The sequence below is a fragment of the Polychytrium aggregatum genome (assembly GCF_025602895.1).
Source record: "Polychytrium aggregatum strain JEL109 chromosome Unknown BJ171scaffold_11, whole genome shotgun sequence".
In the NCBI taxonomy this organism is placed as follows: Eukaryota; Fungi; Chytridiomycota; class Chytridiomycetes; order Polychytriales; genus Polychytrium; species Polychytrium aggregatum.
This window is the reverse complement of record NW_026516213.1, coordinates 610,700-634,313: the sequence shown is the minus strand read 5'-3', so window position 1 is coordinate 634,313 and position 23,614 is coordinate 610,700. Positions and strand designations below refer to the sequence as shown.

At 59.3% G+C, this 23,614-nt stretch overlaps 9 protein-coding genes across 9 annotated transcripts; 7 read left to right on the top strand and 2 right to left on the bottom strand.

Annotated features, from left to right (window-relative positions):
* Nucleotides 1-571: 571 nt before the first annotated feature.
* On the top strand, nucleotides 572-3,466 carry BJ171DRAFT_473441 (RED-like protein N-terminal region-domain-containing protein; the record flags this gene model as incomplete). Its single annotated transcript, XM_053108702.1, has 7 exons — nucleotides 572-678; nucleotides 912-1,103; nucleotides 1,165-1,290; nucleotides 1,466-1,615; nucleotides 1,741-1,987; nucleotides 2,431-2,507; nucleotides 2,587-3,466. 7 exons carry the CDS (start codon nucleotides 572-574, stop codon nucleotides 3,464-3,466), a joined length of 1,779 nt encoding a protein of 592 aa, XP_052968520.1.
* Nucleotides 3,467-3,595: 129 nt separating this feature from the next.
* On the bottom strand, nucleotides 3,596-6,203 carry BJ171DRAFT_497831 (Sodium/calcium exchanger protein-domain-containing protein). Its single transcript, XM_053110310.1, has 6 exons — nucleotides 5,855-6,203; nucleotides 5,634-5,672; nucleotides 5,092-5,541; nucleotides 4,593-4,902; nucleotides 4,332-4,415; nucleotides 3,596-4,086 (listed from the first exon to the last, which is right to left on the bottom strand). The coding sequence occupies exons 1-6, from the start codon at nucleotides 6,125-6,127 to the stop codon at nucleotides 3,833-3,835; spliced, it is 1,410 nt and encodes a 469-aa protein (XP_052968519.1). The 5' UTR covers nucleotides 6,128-6,203; the 3' UTR covers nucleotides 3,596-3,832.
* Nucleotides 6,204-8,199: 1,996 nt separating this feature from the next.
* BJ171DRAFT_30427 (uncharacterized protein) lies at nucleotides 8,200-9,636 on the top strand. The gene has a single exon (XM_053107028.1). It carries the CDS (start codon nucleotides 8,365-8,367, stop codon nucleotides 9,250-9,252), a length of 888 nt encoding a protein of 295 aa, XP_052968518.1. The 5' UTR covers nucleotides 8,200-8,364; the 3' UTR covers nucleotides 9,253-9,636.
* On the top strand, nucleotides 9,591-11,437 carry BJ171DRAFT_497827 (UPF0553 protein C9orf64-like protein). Its single transcript, XM_053110309.1, has 3 exons — nucleotides 9,591-10,298; nucleotides 10,481-10,647; nucleotides 10,782-11,437. Exons 1-3 carry the CDS (start codon nucleotides 9,819-9,821, stop codon nucleotides 11,158-11,160), a joined length of 1,026 nt encoding a protein of 341 aa, XP_052968517.1. The 5' UTR covers nucleotides 9,591-9,818; the 3' UTR covers nucleotides 11,161-11,437.
* On the top strand, nucleotides 11,438-13,815 carry BJ171DRAFT_597586 (uncharacterized protein). The gene is made up of 3 exons (XM_053114769.1): nucleotides 11,438-11,477; nucleotides 11,513-12,067; nucleotides 12,260-13,815. The coding sequence occupies exons 2-3, from the start codon at nucleotides 11,578-11,580 to the stop codon at nucleotides 13,567-13,569; spliced, it is 1,800 nt and encodes a 599-aa protein (XP_052968516.1). The 5' UTR covers nucleotides 11,438-11,477; nucleotides 11,513-11,577; the 3' UTR covers nucleotides 13,570-13,815.
* A 2,246-nt stretch (nucleotides 13,816-16,061) lies between these two features.
* BJ171DRAFT_579931 (putative phosphatase regulatory subunit-domain-containing protein) lies at nucleotides 16,062-17,473 on the top strand (the record flags this gene model as incomplete). Its single annotated transcript, XM_053113998.1, has 2 exons — nucleotides 16,062-16,628; nucleotides 16,856-17,473. The coding sequence occupies 2 exons, from the start codon at nucleotides 16,062-16,064 to the stop codon at nucleotides 17,471-17,473; spliced, it is 1,185 nt and encodes a 394-aa protein (XP_052968515.1).
* Nucleotides 17,474-17,596: 123 nt separating this feature from the next.
* BJ171DRAFT_30418 (uncharacterized protein) lies at nucleotides 17,597-18,057 on the top strand. The gene has a single exon (XM_053107027.1). The coding sequence runs from the start codon at nucleotides 17,719-17,721 to the stop codon at nucleotides 17,974-17,976; it is 258 nt and encodes an 85-aa protein (XP_052968514.1). The 5' UTR covers nucleotides 17,597-17,718; the 3' UTR covers nucleotides 17,977-18,057.
* Nucleotides 18,058-18,870: 813 nt separating this feature from the next.
* BJ171DRAFT_597584 (uncharacterized protein) lies at nucleotides 18,871-21,440 on the top strand (the record flags this gene model as incomplete). The annotated part of the gene is made up of 7 exons (XM_053114768.1): nucleotides 18,871-19,044; nucleotides 19,223-19,324; nucleotides 19,462-19,566; nucleotides 19,751-19,885; nucleotides 20,049-20,260; nucleotides 20,374-20,461; nucleotides 20,727-21,440. The coding sequence occupies 7 exons, from the start codon at nucleotides 18,871-18,873 to the stop codon at nucleotides 21,438-21,440; spliced, it is 1,530 nt and encodes a 509-aa protein (XP_052968513.1).
* Nucleotides 21,441-21,865: 425 nt separating this feature from the next.
* Nucleotides 21,866-22,784, bottom strand: BJ171DRAFT_579929 (RGS domain-containing protein; the record flags this gene model as incomplete). The annotated part of the gene is made up of 3 exons (XM_053113997.1): nucleotides 21,866-21,937; nucleotides 22,059-22,499; nucleotides 22,632-22,784. The coding sequence occupies 3 exons, from the start codon at nucleotides 22,782-22,784 to the stop codon at nucleotides 21,866-21,868; spliced, it is 666 nt and encodes a 221-aa protein (XP_052968512.1).
* Nucleotides 22,785-23,614: the final 830 nt, after the last annotated feature.

Sequence of the window (23,614 nt, the reverse complement as noted above, 5' to 3'; positions counted from 1 at the left end):
ACAGCAACAGCTGCGCAAAGAGGCAAGAGCGGCCCCGTTGGACGGCCGGAGCGCGTGGCACCTGGCTCACACAGACTGTGCACCTGCCGCACAGAGACTGCGCGGATCACTTTGGGCGCGCGTCAGTTGCTCGAGACACACAACCTGCTACTGCTTGGTGGCGTGCCACGCGTCCCCCCTCTCTCTGTAGCACCGCAGGCGCGCCATGCCCAGTCACACCGCGGATGCGGCCCCTCTGTCGCAACACGGCTGTCTGCACTGAAACTGCGGCACTGCGCGTGACCATGTGCGCGACGCCTGCTGAACGTGCTGAGCGGGTGCGGCCGCCATGGTGCGCGCCCTGTGTTCCCGTGCCCCTGGCCTATTTTTGGACACCGCAAGGCGCAAGGCGGCAACAGAAAAGCAAAGGGGAAAGGGGAAAGAGAAACCAGCCCTCCCGGTAAACACAACTCGTCCTGGTTTACTCCGTCCCGGTTGTCATCTCATCTGGCAGCCCCACCCTGCCGCGGCTCTTCTTGCCTGATCGCACATCGCATCCGCCTTCCCGGCTGCCTCGCACGCCGCAGCAGCCATGACCTCAGGACTAACTCAGAGCGATTTCAAGAAGCTCCTGGCGACGCCCAGGCCCAAGGACCCCGCTGCGAACCCGCCCGCACCGACCCCAGCTCGGCCTAAATCGTGCGTATCGCTACCCCGCTCCTCATGACTGGCAACTCAACTCTCCCAGCCTTTGCTGGTCCGTGGAGTCTATTCCTCTGACCGTCCTTCGTCTGAGTCGACACTGGCTCCGCGTCTCGATAAGCTGACTCGCTGTGCGATCTAATGCCGCTGCTGAATGGTCTTTTTCTGCTGATTGTCGACCATTGAACGCTGATGTGCCACTCACGATCTACTCGATGCTGCAACAACAGACCCAAGCCGACTCTCTCAGACAACGCCGATTCCGGATCAGACTTTGCAAAGCCAAAGCCAAAGCCAAAGCAGAGCAAGCACGTCTCCTGCCTCCTCCTGCATATCTCGATATACTGCTTGTGCTCATCGCTCGTCCGCATGCCATCACTGCCCTGGCCATCCGACAAGCAGATCCTGCATTCTAACGGACGGTAACATCTGCTATGACCCCCCTCCATCACTTGCCAATATCGCTTTGTTCCATCGTGGCAGATGGCATGCCAAAAAACAGGCCCAGGCAGACACGATCTCGTATCGCGATCGTGCCAAGGAGCGGCGAAACAACGTCAATCCTGACTACGAGGAGTCCGAGCAGATGCTCAAGGTTCTGGCCACCAGGTATGCATACCGACAATAAGGCCCGAAGAGAATAATGCGACAGCATTATTCATCAGCATTTCTGCTTCACACAGTGCTGACTCGTACGTCATCACGTTGCACTTCTTCGCTGCGTGCTTGGGTCCGGCAGCGACCAGAGTGGTCCACTTGGCATGACGACCCCACATGCTGCCAGCACACTGGACAACGAGCTCAGTCTCTCATACGAGCAGAGCAAGTATCTCGGTGGAGACGTCAAGCACACCCATTTGGTCAAGGGTCTCGACTATGCCCTGCTCCAAAAGATCCGAGCGCAGATAAAGACGGGCCAGGACGAGTCGCAGCAGTAAGCACACGAATGCCATAGGTGCAGAAGCTATATTGCTCAGCACCGTCCGTTCCATGAGTAGGTCTGTGCTCTGGGTGCTGACGGCGATCTGACTCACTTCACACTTCACGCTCCCTCCCCAGAGAAAGAGAAGCCCGCGAGTACGTCGAAAAGCTCCATGGCAGCGATGGGCCGGCCGAGTTTCGCTCAAAGTTTGCCAAAGATATCCACACTGCGGCGACTGCGAAGCGGGAGCCGCCGCCCTTGAAAAACGAGATTTTCTTCCCCGGACGCATGTTCTTCCAGTGGAACCTCGATGCAAGTGAAGGATCCAAGACAGATGTCCCGACGACTATCATCCGGAGCCGTTTTGCCGTGCAGGACGCAGGCGTGAGTTTTTAGCAGTGAGCCAGCATGCATGCATCAGGATGGCGGAAGCGTGACCGAGAGCGTTTTGTGTTGTGCTTCGGCCATCGCCCTGACCATTGCCTTGGCCATCGCTTTGATTATCGCTGTTCCTTGCCCGCGGCCAATGGTGACGGCACCAGAAACACACCATCCAAGATACCGACGTCGTCCTCGAAAAGATCATCCAGATCATCTCGCGCGAGCGGGGACTCCACTCCGGCCACGAGGAGAAACGGCGGATCAAGAAAAAGGACAAGGAGGCAGCAAAGCGCGAAGCCGAGCAGCGGCGATATCAAGAGGCTCAGGCAGCAGCAGCAGCAGCAGCAGCAGCAGTGACAACAGCAAAGGCTACTGACCGCCTGCCGGACGATGCAGAGCTCCAAGATCCAGTCCAGAACGACAACGACGACGATGACATTGAGTAGGTGGCTCCTAGAGCGCGAATGTCGCTATCGGCTGTGTGGATCGCATACCAGACAAACGCCTTTGCGCAACTGAATCAGTGCGCCATTGCATCCGAATCGAATGCGTTGCCTCTGCAGTCAATCTGCTGTGAGAATTGACACTTTTGCTCCGTTCAGTATCTTTGCCGAAGCCGGGCGAGGCTATGTGGCCGACGGCAAGGATAGCAGCTCCACGAAGCCCTTGGAGACACAGAGCGATCCCCATGAGACGACCGACGCTCCGCCACGACCAAAAGCGACGTACTTTGCCGAGAATGCCGCCGAACCCGAGGGTGAACAATATCTGCCGTCCAGCTCGATGATTTCAGAGCTGCTCAAACACGGAGGCATCGCCGAGACGGCCGGGGAATCTAAGCCAAAGCCGGGCTCGATTCTGTCCGAACACGATGACCATGACTTTGATGAGGATGAGAACCTGTCAGGCAATCTCTCCACTGCTGCCTTTGGATCGCTCCGGAGCAACACTCAGCCCCCAGAGCCCGCATCTTCGAGTCAGTCATCGGGCGCTCCCAAAAGATATTTCCCCAAGCTGGAAGTCCCCTATGGCGATGTCGAGGACGGGTTCATGGATTACGAGTACGAGTCGGACGAGGAGCGCAAGCCCGATGCCCTCGATGGCGATGGCGCCCAGGCGGACAGCTCAAAACATCCCTCGTCCCTGGTCGATCTAGGCACGCGGCTCAATAAGAAGCGACAGCTCAGCCGCAGCGATTTTGGGAACGAGCAAGAGTGGGAAGAATACAAAGGCGGCCAAGCGTACGTCACCAAGGCAGCATCTCAGTACGGCGTCAAGGCCCAGGAAGGGCGGAGAGGCAAGGACCTCAAATCCGGCCGCGGCACCGGTGTGCACAAGGACTCTGCCGCCAAGCTCAACCAGGACTTCCAGAAGCTCGACAAGATCATGATGGACAAGTACGGGAAGGGTCTCACCGGGAAAAAGTCGCGAGACGAAGGAGACGGCAACGATGGCACATCCACCAAGAAACACAAGCGATAGCCAGAGACGCACGAGCCTCGAGATTCGGCCGGCTGTGTCAAGCGATTCACTTTGCCAAAGGTGGCTTTCGCCTCGCCCTCACCCCCACCCGTCCCGTAAATAAAGTAACGCAGGCTCATCGATGGGGCTATGGTAGCGCAAGTCGTGTATTGAGCGAGAGGACGGACACGTACAAGAAAAGACTGACAACCCACACGACAATCAGCATCCGGAATGTGGAGGCGGAATATGATCCAAAGCACTTTGCTGTGGTCAGATGCAAAAGACAGCACCAGGGGAGTGCAGTCTACAACGGTTGGATCTCAATCCAATAATTGGGTTCAGAGATCCCAGAGTCACTGCTTGCAAAGTCGACACCAAGCAACTTTAAACAGTCGATCCACCCAGCATGGCCGTGACGGCCGGGTTGGTCTGGAGGTAGAACGCAGAGACAGCAATGATGGCATAGGAAGCCAGCAGCAGGAACCCCTCCAGCCACGTCGAGTGGCCATCGGTAATCAGGGCATTGACGACAAAGACACTGATGAAGACCGCGGCCGTTCCGAAGCCGTCAAAGACCAGAGTCAGGGGCTGGTTGATTGCCCAGCCAACAATGACCAGGAGAGGAGAAACAAACAGTGCTGGATGAGAGGAAGCGAAAGGTCCAGTGGGACAGAGTGGTGGCGACAGGGTTGTGTGGTGGGAGGTCGGGCATCAGCGCAGAGAAACGAGTCCACAGATAGAACAACAGTGTTAGATACAATACATGTCAGCCAGACACCTGAGGTCGACAATGCCAAAGCCTGTGATCATGGCTCAAGCCGATCGATCATAGCTCGAGCACGGTCGTTGCCATCGCCATTTTGACATCCTTGCGCTCACTTACCCATCTGCAGGCACGATCCGATCGAAACCGAGATGGCCAGATCCATCTTGTTGCGCATGGCGGAGGAGACGGCCGTGACGTGCTCTGCCAAGCGAAGCGATGGCGAAACAAATCATCAGAAACTCGGCGAGAGGCACAGCTCGGCAGCGGCCAGTTCGTTCATTGGCTGGACTCGCATTCCCTCCCCCCGGCCAGCATCCGAGTGATGCAGCGCCGGATGCGATGCAGGAGTCTACACCGGCAAGAAAGTGCGACACGAACCTGCGGCGTTGCCGACGATGGGAATCAGGATCAAGCCAATAAAGGTCTCGGACAGCTGCCACTTCTTGGAAATGCCGGTGTCGCCGTCGATCGAGTCGACCATGAACTCGGCATTGAAGCCGATAAAGACCGTGGTGATGGTCAAGATCAAGATAGCAACGAAGACGGTGATCAAGCGCGGCTCATCTTCCTCTTCCTCGTCGCCTCCGGGGTTGTTGCCGCCCGAGCTGATGTTGGCTTCTTCGTCAGCCAGAAGCTTGGACTGCGTGGCGGATGCATCAACATCGTCATCGTAGGTATCGGTGTTCAACTACAGAATCGAGCCAAGATGACAGCGAGTCAGTTTGGGCAAGCCGCCTGGGAGTTCTGTGGACGGCACGGTTTCATGCTACGACGGCATGCTCGCCACACTAGCGGCCTCATTAAGATGCCAGGAGAGCATCCATGCGACACCTGGGGCCGTTTCGGCCCACGAGGACTCGACCAAAGCGATACGTACAAAGTCGATGTGGGTGTAGAGGGTGAAGAAGAGATAGGCGGCGTAGGTCAAGAGCAAGACGATGGCAGCAACATGGCTGACGTTCTGGATCAGGGTATCGTAGATTTGAATGCCCGGGTTGGTTTTGGGGTCGTAGGGGCTGTTGGGGTCTTTGGGGGTCAGCAGGAAACTGTTGTTGGCTCCGAAGGCAGCCGGGAGGAGATACGACAGCACTGTGACGGCAAGAATCGAGGTCGAGGTGTTGGCGGCCTTGTAGTTGAACTTTTGGGCAAAGTTGAAGCCCCATTTCTGGACCTTGGCCTTGCCCTTGCCCTTGCCGGTGTTGCCCCAGATGCCTCCAAAGAGGAAGCAAAAGCCCAGGACCAGAAGCAAGTTGGAGAGGATCGATCCAAGGAGCGACGAGCGGACAACCTCGATCAGACCGGCCTTGAGGGCGAGGACGGAGACGATCTGTGGAGGGCAGAGGCAGTCCGTGCATCAGCCGAGGAGAGGAGGCAGGCAAGGGCAGCGAACGGACATTGTGCAGGGTTGCGGGCGCTCACCAGCTCAACGGCATTTCCAAAGGTGGCGTTCAGGAGACCCTGGCGAGATGAAGGTTGAAAATTAGGTTCCAATACCCTGGCAGAGCGTCAAGCCACAGTTCCGGAGGGTCCGCCATGCATCCGGGCGCCCGGCACAGCCGTATACAGGAGGGCCGGTCAGGCAGAAAACAGCCGGGGCTGGAGGAAAGCACAGACAGAGCGGGGAGGCGATCGATCCCTACAGCGACACTGGGCGGAACTCTCTTGGAAAGTTCGTCGGTGACAAAGTCGAGCATCTTGGCCAGGCCGACGATGGCGATAAAGTTGAAGACAAACGACAGCGACGAGTCCCAATTCAGATAGTGGGCCAAGAAGCCAAAGGGAATAAAGATCAGCAGCAGGTTGAAGTACAGGTTCGTGAACACGGTGGCCTTGAGCGACGACAGCAGGGTCGGCTCGGGGTGAGCCGCGGCCGGAGCCGAGTCCTGCGAGGCAGAGGGACGAGGGAGCTCCATGAGGGCGCTTGGGGGAGAGTTGCGCGATGAAGCGAAAAGGTTGCAGGAAGCGGGGAAACCTTGGAAGAGATCGAGACCAAGCCGAGAGAATATATACCTGGGGTTGCTGTATGGACCTGTGGGCCGCTGGACACAGCATTGCCAGAACGGGGCCAAGGGACAAATAAACTCAAACCTTGTCCTTGTTGGGGAGGGACACAGAACCGCTACGCAATGAACGCCGGTGACTCTGGATGCGAACAGGAGGTGCAGGGATTGCTCAAACACACAACGGCGGATGGCTGGCGTGGCGCGTCCCGACGGCGCATCTCTCTCGAAGCGGCGTGGGTGCACAGACCCAGTCATGCCGGATGAATCGAATGGCTGGAATGGATGGAGTGGCTGGAATGGATCGAATGGATCGAGTGGCTGGAATGGCTGGAATGGCTGGAATGGCTGGAATGGATGGAATGGATGGAATGGCTGGAATGGATGGAATGGCTGGAATGGATGGAATGGCTGGAATGGATGGAATGGATCGAGTTCGCTCTCGCACTCCTTGTCTTGGACCATGGGCGCAACTCTCAGCCAGCGTGCAAAGGACCATGAGCAGGACGGGTGGGCAGCGCTCTCCATCGAGGGCGACCGGCTTGGCCGGCCAACCAAGGCTCGAACGCATATCTTGCCTCTGTCTCGCCATCGCCAAAGCACGCAATCCACCGGCGCCCGATGTGCGATATCGAGCGACGGCCGCCCATCCACTCGCTCCTCCGACGCGCTCCACTCGACATGGCGGCAAGAAAAAAAAAGGGCGAGTCGGGTCTCGGCGCCGATCAACTCCACCCGGCCATGGTTTTGCGGATGACCAGGCGGCGCGAGCCATGCCGGCGTGAACGGCTGGGAGGCTGGCGGCACCGCTGCTGAGTGTGGGTGTGATAGTGCTTGGTGTCAGTACTGGTGCCACTGATGCTATTACCGGTACGGCAGCCAGTTGCAGTGAGTTGTTTCTGGTGTTGTTACTGGCGTCGTTACTGGTGTCGTTACTGATGTCGTTGCCGCTGGTTCCTTGTCGGCAGAGGCATGGCCGGTGGGACTGGACGACACCTTTCTTTTTTCGCCGCTGGCCGAAACCAGGTCCCTGCACTCGCTCGCCAAGCCCGGTCGTGCGTCCCAGAGCCCTGCGATGCGCCAGCCGTCTCTCCAAGCGCCTGTCCTGGTCGCGCACAGCGGACACATCCGCATGCCGGCTGGTCCACGGCGATTCCGACAGACCACGCTGCTGGGCTCGTCACGCTGCCACGGCAGCCACCGGCCCCATCTGCATGGCGGCACCCCGCTGCTGGTCACGATATGGTCTCCCCCATCTCTGGCCGTGTCTCTGGCCGTGTCGTTCGTCTGCCAGCAACGCGATCTGCATCCCCATCACGCAGATATTGCGACGGGCCGACACGCCGAGCGCTCTTGCAGCAAAGCAGAGGGCTGGCACGGCAGCTCGTGGATGACCCGGTCACCTGCCGCCGGAGGACCAGACGGCCACGTTCCCAGGTGGTCCTGTGAGGGCCACAGCGCCGCGGCGTCTTGCACGGCCAGCGGGCCAACCCCACTATGCGGGTGCGCATGCTTTGTCGCAGCGAAAATGCGCAAAGGCCCATGCCCGGCAGGACGACGAATGGGCGACAGGACAGACAATGCGATAGACAATACGACAGACAATGCGACAGACATTGCGACGGACTGCATATCCCGCCGCTCGCTCTCGCACATCTCCTCGCACATCTCACACATGTCCCAGAACATATCCCGCATCTCGTTGCATGTCCTCGCATGTCCTTGCCGATGCACACCCGCCCCTTCTCTTTCCCTTGCCGTCTTTCTCCCGGCACTCTGTCCTTCACCAGCTGTTTCGGTTGCAATGCTGCGACGCCCGTCCTTGTCGGCGACCTGGTCCAGCGCCCCAGCCGCGTCGCTGCCACACGCCACGCTCTCCCACGCTCTCCCACGCTCTCGCAGCAGTCGCAGCAGTCGCAGCACTCGCACAGCCAGCAGCAGCTGGCCCGAAATAGCCCTCCTGTCCTCCCGCCTGACCCGGGAGGCTTTCTCGCCAGCATCCCGCATATAAGCCCTGGTGTCTCGGCCTCTCCTCCGCGTCGCCGCCCCGCTTCTCGCTCTGAGCATCCCTCGACCGGATCCAAGTTGCTCCCCTCCCACGACCACCTGCCCACCCGTCTCCCACCCCGTCTCCCACCACCCCGCCAACCATGATCCTGGGAAAGAGCACCGTCTGCGCCATCGGCGCCCTCGCCCTTAGCGGCCTCGCCCTTGCGGCTCCTGCTGCCCACCCCGACTCTCAGGCCGTCGCCTTTGCCGGAAACGTCGCCGGCAGCAACGTCGTGGCCCTGCACCCCCGCAACGGCCGTGCCATTGTCAAGCCCGCAATTCACCTCATGCAGAACGATGAGACCGAAGAGAACGACGATGAGACCGAAGAGAACGACGATGAGACTGAGGAGAACGATGATGAGACTGAGGAGAACGATGATGAGACTGAGGAGAATGACGATGAGACTGAGGAGAACGACGACGAAACCGAGGAGAATGACGATGAGACTGAGGAGAACGACGATGAGACCGAAGAGAATGACGATGAGACCGAGGAGAACGATGATGAGACTGAGGACAGCACTCAGGAAGACTCGGCCACCCATGTCTTCGCTGCCTCGGGCCCCTCCAGCGCCTCGGCCTCCAGCTCCTCGAGCCCCTCTTCCTCTACCCCCAACAACACCGTCCTGATTGCCGGTGCCGGTGGCCTGCTCGCCGTTGCTGCCGTCGTCGCCGGCTTTGTCGGTGTCCGTCGCTCTCGTGCCAAGTACAACAACCTCGATAAGGATGGCTCTGACTCGGCTACCCGCGACAGCGTCAAGAACAGCCGACGACAGAACTGGTCGCTCAAGGACTCGTCCTCCAAGCCCGTCGTCGATATCTCCCACGAGGCCACCATCCCTGGCTCTTCCCCTGGTGCCCGCGTTGGCCGCCACACCGCCTTCTCGGACGAAATGGCTGCCCAGTCTGGCAAGGGCCACGCCAAGCAGCCTTCTCTCCAGGCCTTCAACAACCTCGCCGATGGTCACCAGGTCTACTCGGCATAAGTCATCCCCGCTCAGGTACCTTTCCCGTTCTCGTCCGGTATGCTAGTTGACAACCTCCGGCAACTCTCCCCTCCCCAAATCCCCGCTGTCGATTCCTTCCCTTCCTTATTTTCGTCCTGCTTGTCCCATCGCCCTCTAACTAACCCCTTTCGACCACCAACGCCGCCTGTCCCCCCCCTCGCTGCCTCATTGCAATAATAAAGAGAGGTGATGTAAATAGGAGGCATCCATGACAATATGCGGATGCTGGTGTGGAAGAACCCCGATTCTCTCCCCCTCCTTTCCTTTCCCCCCCCCAACCCTGAATGTCGACTTTTGAATATCTCCAATATATACTTCTTTTCAAAGGATATTGACTGTTGCCTGCCAACAATGGGTGCGGGTACATATCGCTTGTGCCAAAGGCCTGCTCGCTCGCTCGGCTTGCTGCACCTCCGCCCCAGATTCTGCATCCAGCCGACCGGCTTGCCTGACAGCCCGCCCAACCGGCCTGCCCGACACGCAACAGCCAATCTCTGACCTGATCTCGGTTCGGCCGCTCTCTCGTCGTCCTGCGCCCGAACAACATGCCGAGAAACCCCGTGCTCGAGAGCGCCGAGTTCATCTCGAACCACAGCCAGGATGTGTCAGTCCCCCGCGAGGGCATCCAGGCCGCCTCTCGCCTCATTCTCGAGGCGATGAAGCAGCAGCGCTACTCAACGCACAGCTGGAAGCAGAACGATCTGCACCCCAAGGATGCCAGCATCGATGCCCTGCAGTGGGTGTTCCTGGTCGACACCCTCAACTTTTCGTTCTACCACACCCCGCCAGAGAAGCCCTTTACGGTGACATACCGAGGCAAGGCATACACCGGCTACTGGTCGTTGTGCGCCTGCATCAACCGTGCCCTCGACGAAGGCATCCCGATCCACACCCCAGAGTTCTGCCGCGACATCAGCCTGGAGCAGTTCCGCCATGTGTTCCGAGGCGATCCCGAGGGTGGATCTGTTGCTCTTCTCGAAGAGCGGTGGAGGGCCGTCCAGGAGACCGGAAGAGTCATTGTCGAGGTACAGATCCGAGGACGATCTGCGCGAACGAGGGTGTCTGGATGTTCCCGATTCAAGCTTGGCCCTCCTGCTCCCTTGATCTGTTGGCTCCCCTCCTCGACCTGGCTTGAGCGATCTCATTGCTGACACACCGACCGCACATCTTGGCGGCTGCCCTGCCCTCCGGGCCATCATCCAACCAGAAATACCAGGGTCGTGTGGAGAACGTTGTGCGGGCTGCCAACCACTCAGCCCTCGAGTTCCTCAAGATCGTCACCCGCGACTTTTCATCCTTCCAAGACGAACGGGAGTTTTGCGGTCGTCGGGTGCAAATCTACAAGCGAGCACAGATTCTGATTGCCGACATATGGTAAGGGCTGCACTTGATCCAAGGAGGCTGGTCTCACAGGCATTCGAGATCAGAGATAGAGGCCGGACCGAGCCTGCGATTCAAAGGTCATCGGATATGCCCTTGGTCTCATCTTCCTTCTCCTCTCGATCCAGGGCGTGTTTTGACGGCCAGAGCTTTGGTCGATTCGACGACATTGACGAGATCACCATGTTTGCCGACTACCGCGTGCCCCAGGCGTTGCTGCACTACGGCTGTCTCCAGTACTCGCCAGCGCTGCTGGAGATCCTCGGACGCAACGAAGAGCTTGACGCTGGCTGCCGGCTCGAGATTGAGATCCGGGGCAACTCCATCTGGAGCGTCGAGCTCGTTCGCCGTGAAATCAAGGCCATGCTCGAGGCCGATCCCGACAACGGCCAGGGCCTGCGCGTCAACGCCATCCTCATCGACTTTTACGTCTGGGACTATTCCAAGCGCGAGGAAGACAAGATGAAGCATCTGCCCATTCATCGGACACGTAGCATATACTACTAGCGCTGTCGCATCGCCAGGGGATCGGCGGAATCATTGGCGCACGGGGAGGGGAATGAGTGCCACCTGTGCTTGGGACGACCCTAGGATGGTCCTGGGATGGCCCCTGGATAGGATCGCCGAACATGGTGCTCGCTCTGACATCCTTGCTGTGCTCTGCCGCTGTCTCCACTGTCGTTGCTATCGCCGCTGTCGTGTACGTCCCGATCTGCCAACATCGTTGATGTGAACGCTCCATGAGCCCCGTTGCTTCCCATGCCCGCCTGCGCATCACGTGTGTTGCCAGCGATCTTGATCGTGATCTCGATCGATCCCAGCAGCCGTCAGCGATCGTGATCTCGATCGATCCCAGCAGGCATCGCCGATCTCGAGGAGCTCAAGCGATTGCACCGTCTGACTGCAACGCACGCAACGCATACCATGTTCGCAATGCACGCAGCCCGCAATCTTCTCTGGGCCCGCCGTGTCCTATCGCCGACCAGCATCTCGCTGCGAGCCCTGCACCGTTCGGCCCCGGTCCACCTGCCGCGAGCCGACTCCCGACCAAGAAGCAATGCCGACGACGGCTCTTCCAGCACAGGCGATCCGGCCCCGCCCTCGCTGCCCCCGAGCTTCCGTCGGGTTCACATGAACCGCCCAACGCACGACGAGCCCTACAAGGTCGTCCGGGTCAACCTCGAAAAGATCCGACACTACGCTGGCTGGCAAAAGATCGAGATTCTGCAGGCGCTCCACGCCAAACGGGACCAGGTCGACGAGGCCGTCTATGTGTATTCCATCCTGAAGGACAACAACCTGGTGGCGAGGCTCAAGTACATTGACCTCCACAACCACATCCACCTGCTGCTCCAGGACCGCATTCGATACGAGGCGGAGATCAAGGACGCCTGGGCAAGCATCCTGAAGATCGGTAGGCCCGCTGATCCGATCCGATCCGACGACTGCATGCATGCGTTGTGCCGCCGACAAAGTGTCGCTCGGATGACTGTTGGACATGGCAGATGCACTTTGTCCAAACCAGCCGAGTGCCTGCTGATATGGCCCGCAATGCTGCTCCGACAAAGTCGTTTTGATGCTGACATGCAGATCCGCTCTCGTTCAGGCTACGCTCCGTCGCCCGAGCTCTACTCGGTCATGATCCACTGCGCCAACTGCTGGAACAACTACGACCTGGCCTTTGAGCTCTACGAAGAAATGAAGGCCAAGGCACTCCCAATCTCCACTTTTGCGTACGCCTCCCTGCTCGATCTATGTGCCAAACCCCAGTCCGGCATCACTCAGCTCCAGAAGGGCGCCGAGATTTGGACCGATCTCCAAGCCAGCACCACCCCAAAGGACTTGAGCTGCTTCACCCGATCGATATCCATCTTTGGGGCCCTGCAAGACCCCAGGCTGGTCATTGCCATCTTTGAGGAGGCCCTGGCCGAGCTGGAGGAGATGATGCGCACTTCCGAGACGCGGCTCGGGAGCACACCAAAGCTCTTCATCCAGTCCCCGGCAGTCCTCAAGCTCACCAACAGCTGCATCTCGGCTCTTGTGGAAGCTCAGCAACCCGCGGCCGCACAAGAGGTCTTTTACCGAGTCTTTGGCAGGCCCCAGAACGGGTATCTGGAGCCCGGGACATACGCCAAGCCCAATGCAGTGACCTTCAAGCTACTGCTCAAGATTGCGCTGCTCAAGTGCGATGCAGAGCTGGGCCACGAGCTGTGGACGGATATGATGGAGCGGGGAATCAAGCCGGACGATGGCCTGTTTGGGCGGATGATCTCGGTCCTGGCCTCGGCCGGACGGGCCGACGAGGCTCTCGAATGGATCGACAAAGCCATGACGGTATGCAACGTCGTTGTGGGATCCAACCGCCACATGCAGCTTCAGATCAGTCTCTTGCGCGGATATGTCCACGGCGGCGACCTCGAGCGAGCCAAGGGCCTGTTTTCGGAGCTGCATTCAGACAAGGACGATGGTACATCGCGAGCACCGCGGGTGGCCTACCGACTGATGATGGACCAGTATGTCAAGCACGGCGATCTCGGTCGAATGCTTGACCTCATGAACGAATACCAACAAGCCTTCCCGCCGATGGAGACGGATGCCGAAGATGCTGAGGATGCACCAAGCTCATCCGGGCTTGTGTCTGCGGCCGCTGGCATGACGACAACCAACGGATCCGAGGGTGCGGCCCGAGCTGCAGCGGAGATCTGGTCGCGCGAAATGCTGATCGATCGACTGGTGCGTGAGAAGGGAGCAGAGTATGTGTGCCAAACTCACTCGGCGCTGCTCACGGACCTCGAGATGGAGCGACTGTCGAAGGAGCCTGACGGATCGAATGGCTCGGATGAACTGCAAGAGTCGAGTGAACCGGGCGGGCATCGCGGGAGACACTCTCGAGCCAGCCTCAAGCCGACTGATTGATAGCGGGGCGCGAATGGCTTGTGGATGATGCAATAGATGTTGCTGGACATGGGCTCCTGATGAATGGCCATATTTTGGCGAGTTCTTGGTGGCTTGTTTGCCCCCGGGCGAGGCAGCGGGCGGGGCAGCACCCTGGCCGATGACGCGGCGCCTGTTGGCCGATGGCGACGGCGTGCTGCTGCCCAGGTGCTGTCCAGGGAATGACGACAGCGAGGACGCCATCGAGCGATAGCAAGACGATTGCCAATAGGAACGAGCAAGAGGATGCCAGCGAGGCGATCCAGCGAGACACACCGCCGACAAACAGCACCAGCAATCCAATTCGCCGACGAAGAGCCTCTCAATTCGCCGACCGCGGGCCCCCTCACCACTCACGAGGCACCTGCTGTCGGGGCTGTGGTGCTGAGCAAACAGCGGTGCTGTGCCTTCCCTCTTCTCCTGTTGCCGGACGCCCCTGGCGGAGTCGATTGGTGAGCCGGTGCGGGACACAAAATGGATTGCATGGATGCGATTGGCGCGTGGAGACCGCTGGGTCGCCCGCGAACGACAGGGGGGGGGAGCCGGGTGGGTCTGCACAGCGCCCTGGGCGTCGCGAGGGCGGTCGTTTGCTGGCCGGCTGTCCATCGGGCCGGCCGGGGCTTGACTCAGCACGAACAGCGGCGAATGCCGTGTTGGTTGTCTCGGGGGGGGGATCAACGCCCCGCGAGCAATGCCTTGCCGCGCGGCTCATGCATCGTATCGGCGTCTCGCAGCAGAATGCCAGATAGGACCAGCTGGCCAGGCACCGCAGGGCCGCATCGGACGGAATCGAATCGGCCTGCATGTCGCCCGGTGCATCGCGCGTCTCGGATCGGCAGGCCCGGCAGGCCCGGCAGAGACAACCCGCCCACTTGCCATTTATCTCGTGTAACGACGCCACAACGAGCCACACGAACAAAACGGCGGCTGGTGCTCCAATGGCGCTTTGCGGCCGGTCGATAACCTCCGCAGCGGGCCGTTGATTCGCCGCCGGTTTCGGCCGCGGCACCAATCGGCGGGCAAGACCAGCAAGGCGGCGGCCATCCAGGGCACGACGGGATCGGGCTGGCGCCACGCAAAGGCCGATTGCGATTGCGATTGCAGCCCTGCTCTCCTCCAGCGATCGAGCGAGAGAAGCGGAGCAGCAGCGGGGCAGCAGCGGGGCAGCAGCGGGGCCGATCGCCGCCGCGGCCGGAGCAACGAGATCCGTGGGTATCTCGTGCTGGCCCACGGGTCTCGCGGCGGCTCCGCATGGATGGGCTTGCATGTGGGGCCGGAGGCTGGGATGCACGGTGACTCGAGATGATGCAGAAGCAGGAGCCGCCGTCGTGTCCATGCGCTGCTGCGATTGGCCTGCACAGGGGGGCGCCCGGCTCGCATGGCTCGCATGGCCGTGTGGCGACAGCGCCAAGGCCGGCGGGTGCCTGTGTGTGAGTATGGGGGACCACGGCACCCGAGCCGACTTGGGCCTTGCGGAAGGGACCAGCGGCATGGGCCTGTTTGCTCGCGGTGCGATAAGACGGCCAGCGCCAACAGCGACAGCACCGCCAGCATCAGCGACACCAATATCGCCAGCATCGGCAAGCACCGGCAAGCACCGGCAAGCACCACCTACAACGGCGCCGACAAACCTTCGCGATACACCCGTCGATAGGGCGGCCCTGTGGCGGCCGAGGATGCAGACCAATCAGCGGGCCGATCGATCGACATGCAGTATCGCTGGGCCTTGCCTTGCCCCCCGGCGGCGGCCGACAGAGCGCTTGTCCGCACAGCCGCCTCTTTGCGCACACGCAGAATGCCCTGTGCTGTGTGGCCAGAGCACGCCATCCGCGCACACATAGCGCCCTCGCCATCCGCGCACAAGGCACCCTCTCTGAAAAAAATCTTTTTTTCCAGTGGTGCGTCGCTTCCCCACCGGCCCCTTGGCTGGCCAGGGCGGCGTGTGCGTCCAGGTATTAATAACCGCCCTGTTCGCCGGCGCCGCGGGCTTGCATCCCGCCCGTCGCTCTTCTTCTCCTCCTCCTCCTCCTCCCCCGAGCTCTGCCTGGAACAGGTCCGTTGCCGTCCCGCCGTCGTCGCTGTCCCCGCCCTGCTGATCGGGCACTCGCCTCAGCAGCGCCTTGCCGCCTCAGCATTGTCTCCGCCGCGGTCGCAGCAGACCCCACAAACGGTCACGCTGCCTCCGTCACATTGCCAGCCACACCGCATCTTCGGCTTTCCTGCGCGCAGCCGGGCCGACATGGTCTATCTTTGGAGCGGACTATCTCTGCCTCCGTTGTTGACACACCAGACGTCACAACCTTGTTTGGCCCGCCAGCCGCCTAAACACACCGCTCGCTCCCGGTGCATAAGAGTCCGCTCGCTGACCCTCCCTGCCTTTCTTCCTTTCCCATCTCAGCCGTTTCCTAGAGCAGTTGCCCATCACTCCGCCTTCCCGTCACCGCCAAAGCCGCATGCACATCCACACATCCACCATGCCGATATTCGAGTTTCTGCCCATGCGATCAACCCCGGACCTCAAAATGTCCCGCTCGCTCTCCCACGCACCCCGTCTCCAGAGCCGGCCAGCTCCGCTCAAGCCCATCCTGAAGCGAAGCAAATCGCTCGAAAACAAGCAGAAACTTGCAGCCCCCGCAGCCCCAGCGCCCCAGTCTACTCCCAAGCGCCCGCGGTCGCTGTCATTCAAGCAAAAGATCGAGTTTGTGTGTGTCTTTGACGGCCAGGAGTCGCCGCTCGACATTCTGACATCGCCTCGCTATGCCGTCCACGACTCGGGCGACCTCAATGCCGCCACGGCCTCCTCGTCGCCCGGCTCCTCCCCCGTCGAGATCATCTCGGCGTACTCGTTCAGCGACGGCCTCGCCAGCAGCGACATGTTCAAGACCGTGCAGCAGTGGGGAATCGCCCGTCGCAACAGTGGCGAGCGCACCTACATGCACAGCTCCCTCAATGTCGTTCTCCAGTCGCTCAGCATCGCCGGCACCGATCGCCTCGTTGGCGAGGTTGCTGTCCGCAACCTTGCTTTCCACAAGAGCGTCTCTGTAAGTATCGGCCCAGTCCCTGGTGCAGTCCTTGGTGCAGTTCCATGGGCATCAACCCAACCCAACCCGGCGGCCCGTCATGGTGACTCACCCGCCCCACCCCATCTTCCGAAACACCCATGCGGCACCCTGGCTCGTGCTCACCAGACATGTCAGTGCCGAGCTGACATACCTTCTCTGACCCACGGACTTGTCTTTTCCCTTTACCCTTTGTCCTTTGCTTCCAGATCCGGTACACGGTCGACGGCTGGTCATCCCACACCGACCACGGCCTGTCCTTCAAGTCGAGTGCCAGCCAGTCCTTTGGCGAGTACGTCGGCATTGACATTTTCCAATTCGAGCTGGATCTCGCCGCCCTGTCGTCGTCGTCGCCCGTGAACCTCGAGTTCGTGGTCAAGTACGAAGTCAACGGCACGACCTACTGGGACAACAACTTTGGAGCCAACCACCGCTGCGTCCTCGACCAGCGGCCGGTCATGTCCTTCCAGGCGCCGTCCCTCACAAGCTTGCCCCATATCGACGAAGCCTGCGAGAGCCCTCGTTCGCCAACATCTCCAATCAGCGCCTGGACCCCTGCCGCCGACTGGAGCGACTATTCCTTTACCGAAAAGCACCGGATCAGCCCCACCACCCCGGTGATTCCCGTTCTGCCGCCGTCCCCGATTACATCCTCCACCGAGCGCCCGCTCCTGATGGACGTGCCCAATGCCCAGCTGAGCCCGAGCTTGGCCCGCAAGGTTGTTCTCTCCAAGCCCGCCAGCAGCGCCGCGACCCTCACCACGGCCGACCGTGTGATCGTATCGCCGCCGTGCACACCCCGTGCCTCCTATGCCCTCAGCGTCTGAAGTTGCTCCCCCTCCCCGCTTGACCCTATGATCGTCCTGTTCCTCCCCTCGCTGCATTCTATGCATGTCGACGCCGTGTCCGCCCGCCCAAAGCTTCGCGGCTTTGTCGGCGACTGTTATTCCCTGGCCGCTGTGGCCTGCACTTGTCGTGCAACAGCCACTCAGCCCCCTCTGCTTCGCCCTTCACACACCCTTCCCTCACCTCCACCTCCTCCACCGTCAACTGCTCTATCTGTTGATTGCATATGTATATAAACCCGAGCACTTTTCATTTCCCCTGGACATGTATGTGGTCCATTTTTTGTGCCTTTGTGTTCTGCGGGTTACTTTTTTTTGCCGATATCCTGCCTGTTCCCACGACGCACTCCCGTTCGCCGGCGGGTCAACTATCGAGCGCGAGTCCGTCACCTCCTCCTCTTCGTCTGTACCGTGCCTTCCTTGCGTGTGCGTTTTTGTTTGCCGTGCATCTTTGCCTCTCTTTGTCGTGCTCGAATCCTGCCTGACTGACCCCGTATTGGTGTATCTCGCCCCGAGAACCAGTTGCCGTCCTTGGCCTCATACCTTTTCCCTCCGGTATGGTATTCTCACCCCGTCTTCTCAGCTTGACCTTGACTCCCCCCCCTTCCCCGTGATCAATCCCGCTGTGTTGTTGCCTCTCAACGCCACTACGACCGTGCGCTCTTTCCAAGGCCCTTGGCGAACGCCCTAATGGATGTCTGTTCCCGTGCCCTCTGTATTGAATATAGCCTGTGAGTTGTTCCAAGTGGATTGTCTGCATGGGTGCTGGCCTGGCCTGGTCTGGTCTGGTCTGGTCTGGTCTGGTGTGGTGTGGTTTGATGTGGATGGGCGAGAGGAACCGGCTGTCCATTTGCCGCTCCGACTCGCCATCGCCCAGCTGTAAACATGGATATGATCAGATTCGCCCTCGTCCTCCTTACAGCGTTTCCAAAATGAAATGGGACACCCCGTTTTTAACCAGGAATGTGGTTTTTCTGTGACCTGAATACACTCATCCATGGAGATCGGCCGGGTGTATTCAAGACCATGCTTCCCAAACCAACAAAAACCACTCGATTGCCAACCAGGACGGAAAACAATCTCACGGCTTGCTCACTGGGCCTACAAGTCAGTCAGCGGGGTTCAGAAGCCAGAAAGTGACTGTCACGTTTCTTTCTGGACCGACTGTACATGGTTCAATCGCTGGCTCGATGCGCCCCCTGAAGCGGGCTGGGTTTGGCCCAGACGTGTGTGTGTCGTCAAGGGGCGCTTCCCCTTGATCCCAAGCGCCCTTCACGCCAAATCATCTCATAAAGTGCCCAGCACTGTCGCCTCTGCGCTCCATCGCATCCGATCACATCCCATCATTTACGATCGCATCCCATCGCATTCGTGTGAAAATGTCCGCTGGTGTCATTGCCATCTATGCCATCGGCTCCGCGGGCGATGTCGTGCCCATGCTGGCTCTGGGTCGTGCCGTGAGCCAGCGCTGCGGCTATCGAGTCCGCTTCATCTCGACGCAGAGATGGAGAACCAAGGCTATCGAAGAGGGTCTGGAGTACTTTGATCATCATGTACGTGGCGGGCTTGCTATTGCAAATCGGCTCTGTTGATCCCGTCGCCGGTGTATGCAAGATACACCCGCCAACCACGCCAACATGGCCGTCTGGTCGAGCATAGGACGCAGCGCTGATCCCTGCTTCCCTCCATCGTGCCTCTGTTTTCTGCTCTCCATTATCGATGGGCCGATAGGACGAACCCATAATGTGCACTTCGGACGGCTACTGGCCCAACGATGCCGCGCTCTTCGTGAAGCACCGCGGCACCATGGAGGGCATCAAGTGTCTTTTGCGGGTAAGCGCATAGCCCCGGAGGAGCTTCGTCGAACGCAACGAGCCACTCAACTCACGATCGGCTCTGTATAATCGCTGTTTCTTTGCTTTGACCATTGACGCCCTTGCGTGCTTTGCTGGATTCTTCGCCGGCTCCAGGCATTCATGCCTGCCCTCGAGTTCCTGTACCGCACCGCAGACCAGCATCTCTCCGGCGTCAACCTTGCCATCTTGACCAACGCTGCATCGTTTCTCCAAGACGACGTAATGTATCGTTTTGCTCGTGACTGGCAACATTTTGCGTCAGCGGCTTCGAGTCGGCGGCCTTGAGTCGGTCGTCCAACCGCAGCTTGCTTTCTTGCAGACACAGCATCACGCTCAAGCACTCCGGCCTGAACCAACCGATTCTGAATTGACTGCCTTACTTCTCCTCCATCGGTATCGACAGTGTCGGGTGCGAGGTATTCCTTACATCCTTTGCTGCATGCAGCCCAACCAAGCCACCCGCGACTATCCTCCGCCGCTTCTCGGGCTGCCGTACAACCCAACCAACGAGGAATCCAAGAAAACGAACCTCGCCAAGGTGCGTTATGCCAAAGCACACACGAGCAATCGGCGCGGCTGGATTGTGTATGATATGGTTGCGATGGTGCATTTGCTTTCCCCACGATTCTTATGGTCTCTGTCCAATGTCCCTCTTATCCTCCCGCCTTCCGATCCTTCCTCTCAACGCCCACTTTTTCCAGTGGGACAGCGTGGGATTGCAGGGACTGCGTATCTTCATCATCATGATTCAGCAGCGACGCAAGCATCTCGGTCTGCGCCGAACCATTTTGCCGCCCTCCATCACGGCCATTTACGACATCATCCGGACCGGATTCGAGCTCAAGGATGCCATGGGGACGGCGCCGTACTTATGTGCAGTCAGTCCCGCGCTACTACCAGTTCCAACCGACGTGTGAGTTTGACTACTGTCCCGATGACGAGCAGTGGATGTACATGGCTCGCCCGCGCGCAGACTTTGCTGCAGGTGGTGGCTGATTCTGCATCGACTGCTCTCCATTGAAACAGACCGAAGCATGACTTGTGTATCCAGTCAGGACCATTCTTGCTGGACCACAGCCAAGATGCAAATGCGTTTACGCCCCCGCCCGATATCGTGAGTGTTGTCGGCATTCCCGCTGAATGGCTTGATTGTAGATCGGCCATCAGAACGCTTCTGTACCTTTTTCTTCTTCAGAGCATCGCTCAGGACGAAACTGAGTAATCGAACAGCACGAGCAATGTGGGCGGAGAGAGAGTGATATGCGGCGTCGAGCTCCAAGTTGGCTGATGGCGGCCTCAGAGTCGGGAGAGATACACGCCTCAACTGACGGATGTGTATACGTCTATGTGCTACTTTAATGCTGGCTCGTCGCTCCCAGGAGGATTTTCTGGCAACAGGACCGATCGTCTACTTTGGATACGGATCGCTTCAAAAGATTGGCCCGTCATCGACCAAGGAGATCGACCACATGTTCATATGGCTGGATGCCATCGGTCAGCTCGAGGCCCTTGGCGTATCGGCCAAGGCTGTGCTTTCGTTCTCCTGGGGCGAGGCCGATCTCACAGGGGATATGGAATCGCCACGGCTTGCTCAGCTCCGCCGACGCATCGAAGACATGGAGCGACAGCAGCGAATCTATCGCTTGGTCGGCTCCTTTCCACACACCTACCTCTTCCCGAAATGCCATGTTGCCGTGCACCACGGCGGCGCCGGGACCACCCAAACCGCGGTCAAGTATCGACTCCCGGCAGTCGTTGTCTCGCATTTTGCGGATCAGCCCTTCATGGCCTCGATCGTCAAGCACCAGGGCGTCGGGGTCGGGATCGACATTGATGAATTTGGGACGCGGACACTGTTGGGCGCCCTGAAGGACATCCTGGTCGATCGACCCGAGTTCTACAAGCAAAATTGCGATCGCATCGCTTCTCAGATGGAGCAAGAAGACCCGATCGGCAGCGCCGTTGGGATGGTACAGAAGCTGCTGAAGCCTACAAATACCACAGCAGCAACAGCGACAGCGACAGCAGTACCAGCAGCAGCATCCGTGTCAGCGGCAGCAGCCCCATCGGACCAAACCAAAGATGAGAACTAGATTACTGATGAAGCAAGTGGCAGTCCCAAAGTGTGTTTCAGAGCCACCAATTTGATGACAAGAGCTTGAAATGCCCAAGAATGTTCACTCCGGGGGGCGTCGTCTACACGCCTTCAGCCTGGAAGTTATCAAAGCCATGACTGCTTGATGCAGGTGTTGTGTTGATCCAACCCATTTCCAACACTCACTCCATGAAGCACAAGCCTCTCAATACAAATGGCGTGTATTCAAAGCTGTTTGGCCAGCAGGCTACTGTCCAGCATGGGAGCCTCTAGCCTGTCGGAGCATGCATGTTGTGATGCGGACTCAACCGAGGGCAAGTGCCTTTCAATTCCAAAGCACAATCAGGCTTGTGCATGCGATTGCGCGGCCGAAATAAAAGGCTTGCCATATTCAGGGCAGAGAGGCAGCGCGACAGTGGTGGGCTACTTGTCATTGGCGGCCTTTGCGGCAGATGTCTGCCGCTTCAGGAACGTGGGAAAGCTGGACGTCTTCATCTGTCGAAGGGATCGCAAGGCACGAATCAGCTTCACCAGACCCAATGGGACTCAGCCGGACTCAATCGGCTCCAACCAAGCCGGAGATTGTTGCAACAGATAGGGCTAGTCAAGTGCCCACCATTTTGTAGGTCTCCTCCAGGGCAGGGATAAATATGTCGGGGTGGAAGTTCTGCTTGTCCTGTATCTCGTAGAGGAGCTTCTTCCTCATGGGTGCCGGGATGTTGATCTCGCGGTCGGAGCCAGGCTCCAAGAAGCGGATGATGATGCGCTCCAGATGGTCCCGCAAGGTTCCAAAGATCTTGTCCCGCTTGGGGCTTAGGGCCTCGGCGCTGGCAGAGATGTCCTCCTGGGCTACAGGCGATGTCGGCGACGAGGCGAGGTTGCCTGCAGACTGGGCAAGCGAGGAGAGGCGCTCGCGAGAAATCGAGAGACTGAGTTGATTTAGAGAGCCCCACGACCGGATGCGATCATTGAGCTTGGAGTTGGGATAGAGCTCTATAGCTTTGGACTGGTATTCGAGGACCGTCTGGTAGAACTCAAGATTCTCGTCGCAATGCTCCTGCGAGACGCCCGTGGATGCATCAGCCCGCATGTTTCCCACGTCCCCTTGACCGACCGAGGGACGAATAATGGCGCCAAGCCGGCCGAATTGCTGCAGTCGTGGCTGCGCCCAGCATGTCCGTTGGCTCACCTTAATGAGAAAGTCGTGAAACTCCTTGAGCGAAAAGGGGCTCTTTGTTTCGCCTCGCAAGATGCCACCGCAAGTGACTTTGCCGTGGGTTGGCAAGTCCCCGCTGGCGCTGAGTTTGGCAATGTCGGTGATGATCTGTGGATTATTCGGCATCTTGCTCTGTTGACCAACGGAGGTGCTGTCCTTGGCCGAGAGTGGGTTGGCGGTCTATAGCGATGGTGGGAGCTGTGACGATTGCACAGACGATGGCGCGGTGGAGCGCGACGAAGCGGAAAGAAGCCAGGGCTGACGGCTAACGCAGAACACAAGACCAAGGTGTGATTCACAGGGCTGATATATGGGGTGATTGTTCGAGAGGCCTGTTGGTGAAACCTGATGCTTGGCGTCCCACTGTCGTTGCAGCGTCGGCGCTGTGATTGCGGCTGTCGAAACCCATTCAGCGGATGCGGACTGCCCTGTGGCCATCAGAACTGAGGTGCGTCTGCCGTTGCTGCTTTCAAGGCGGCTTTCGCTATGCACCGAGAGTAATGTTAGTCTTCCGTCGCCTGTCCCATGGCAAGGGCAAATCATTTACGTCGCTGCGCTGGAGGAGCCCTTCTCGATCAGCCTGCCCGAGATATTGCACACCTTGCGGAGCCCGCATATCCTGGATGAAGGCAGCCTGGCGATGTGGACATCAGCGGATATCGCTTTGCGAGCCCAAGCCATGCGATATGGCGATCGACTTGCGATGGCACCTTTGGCGGCCACTTTGGCATGCCAACAAACAGTGGTCGATTCAGGACAGGGCTCGATCGTCCGACTGCCACACTGCCCACTGAGCTTTTGTCGTGCCCTCCGATATCGTTGCTGCTCTCGCCTCATCAGCGACCGTGGGAACGGGCACTGCCGCCGGCACACTGGCGCGCCTCCATCGCCACCCGGCGCCACGTGATCGCTTAATTTACCCCCGGCTCCAGCCGGCTCGACCCGTGCCGCGCCGC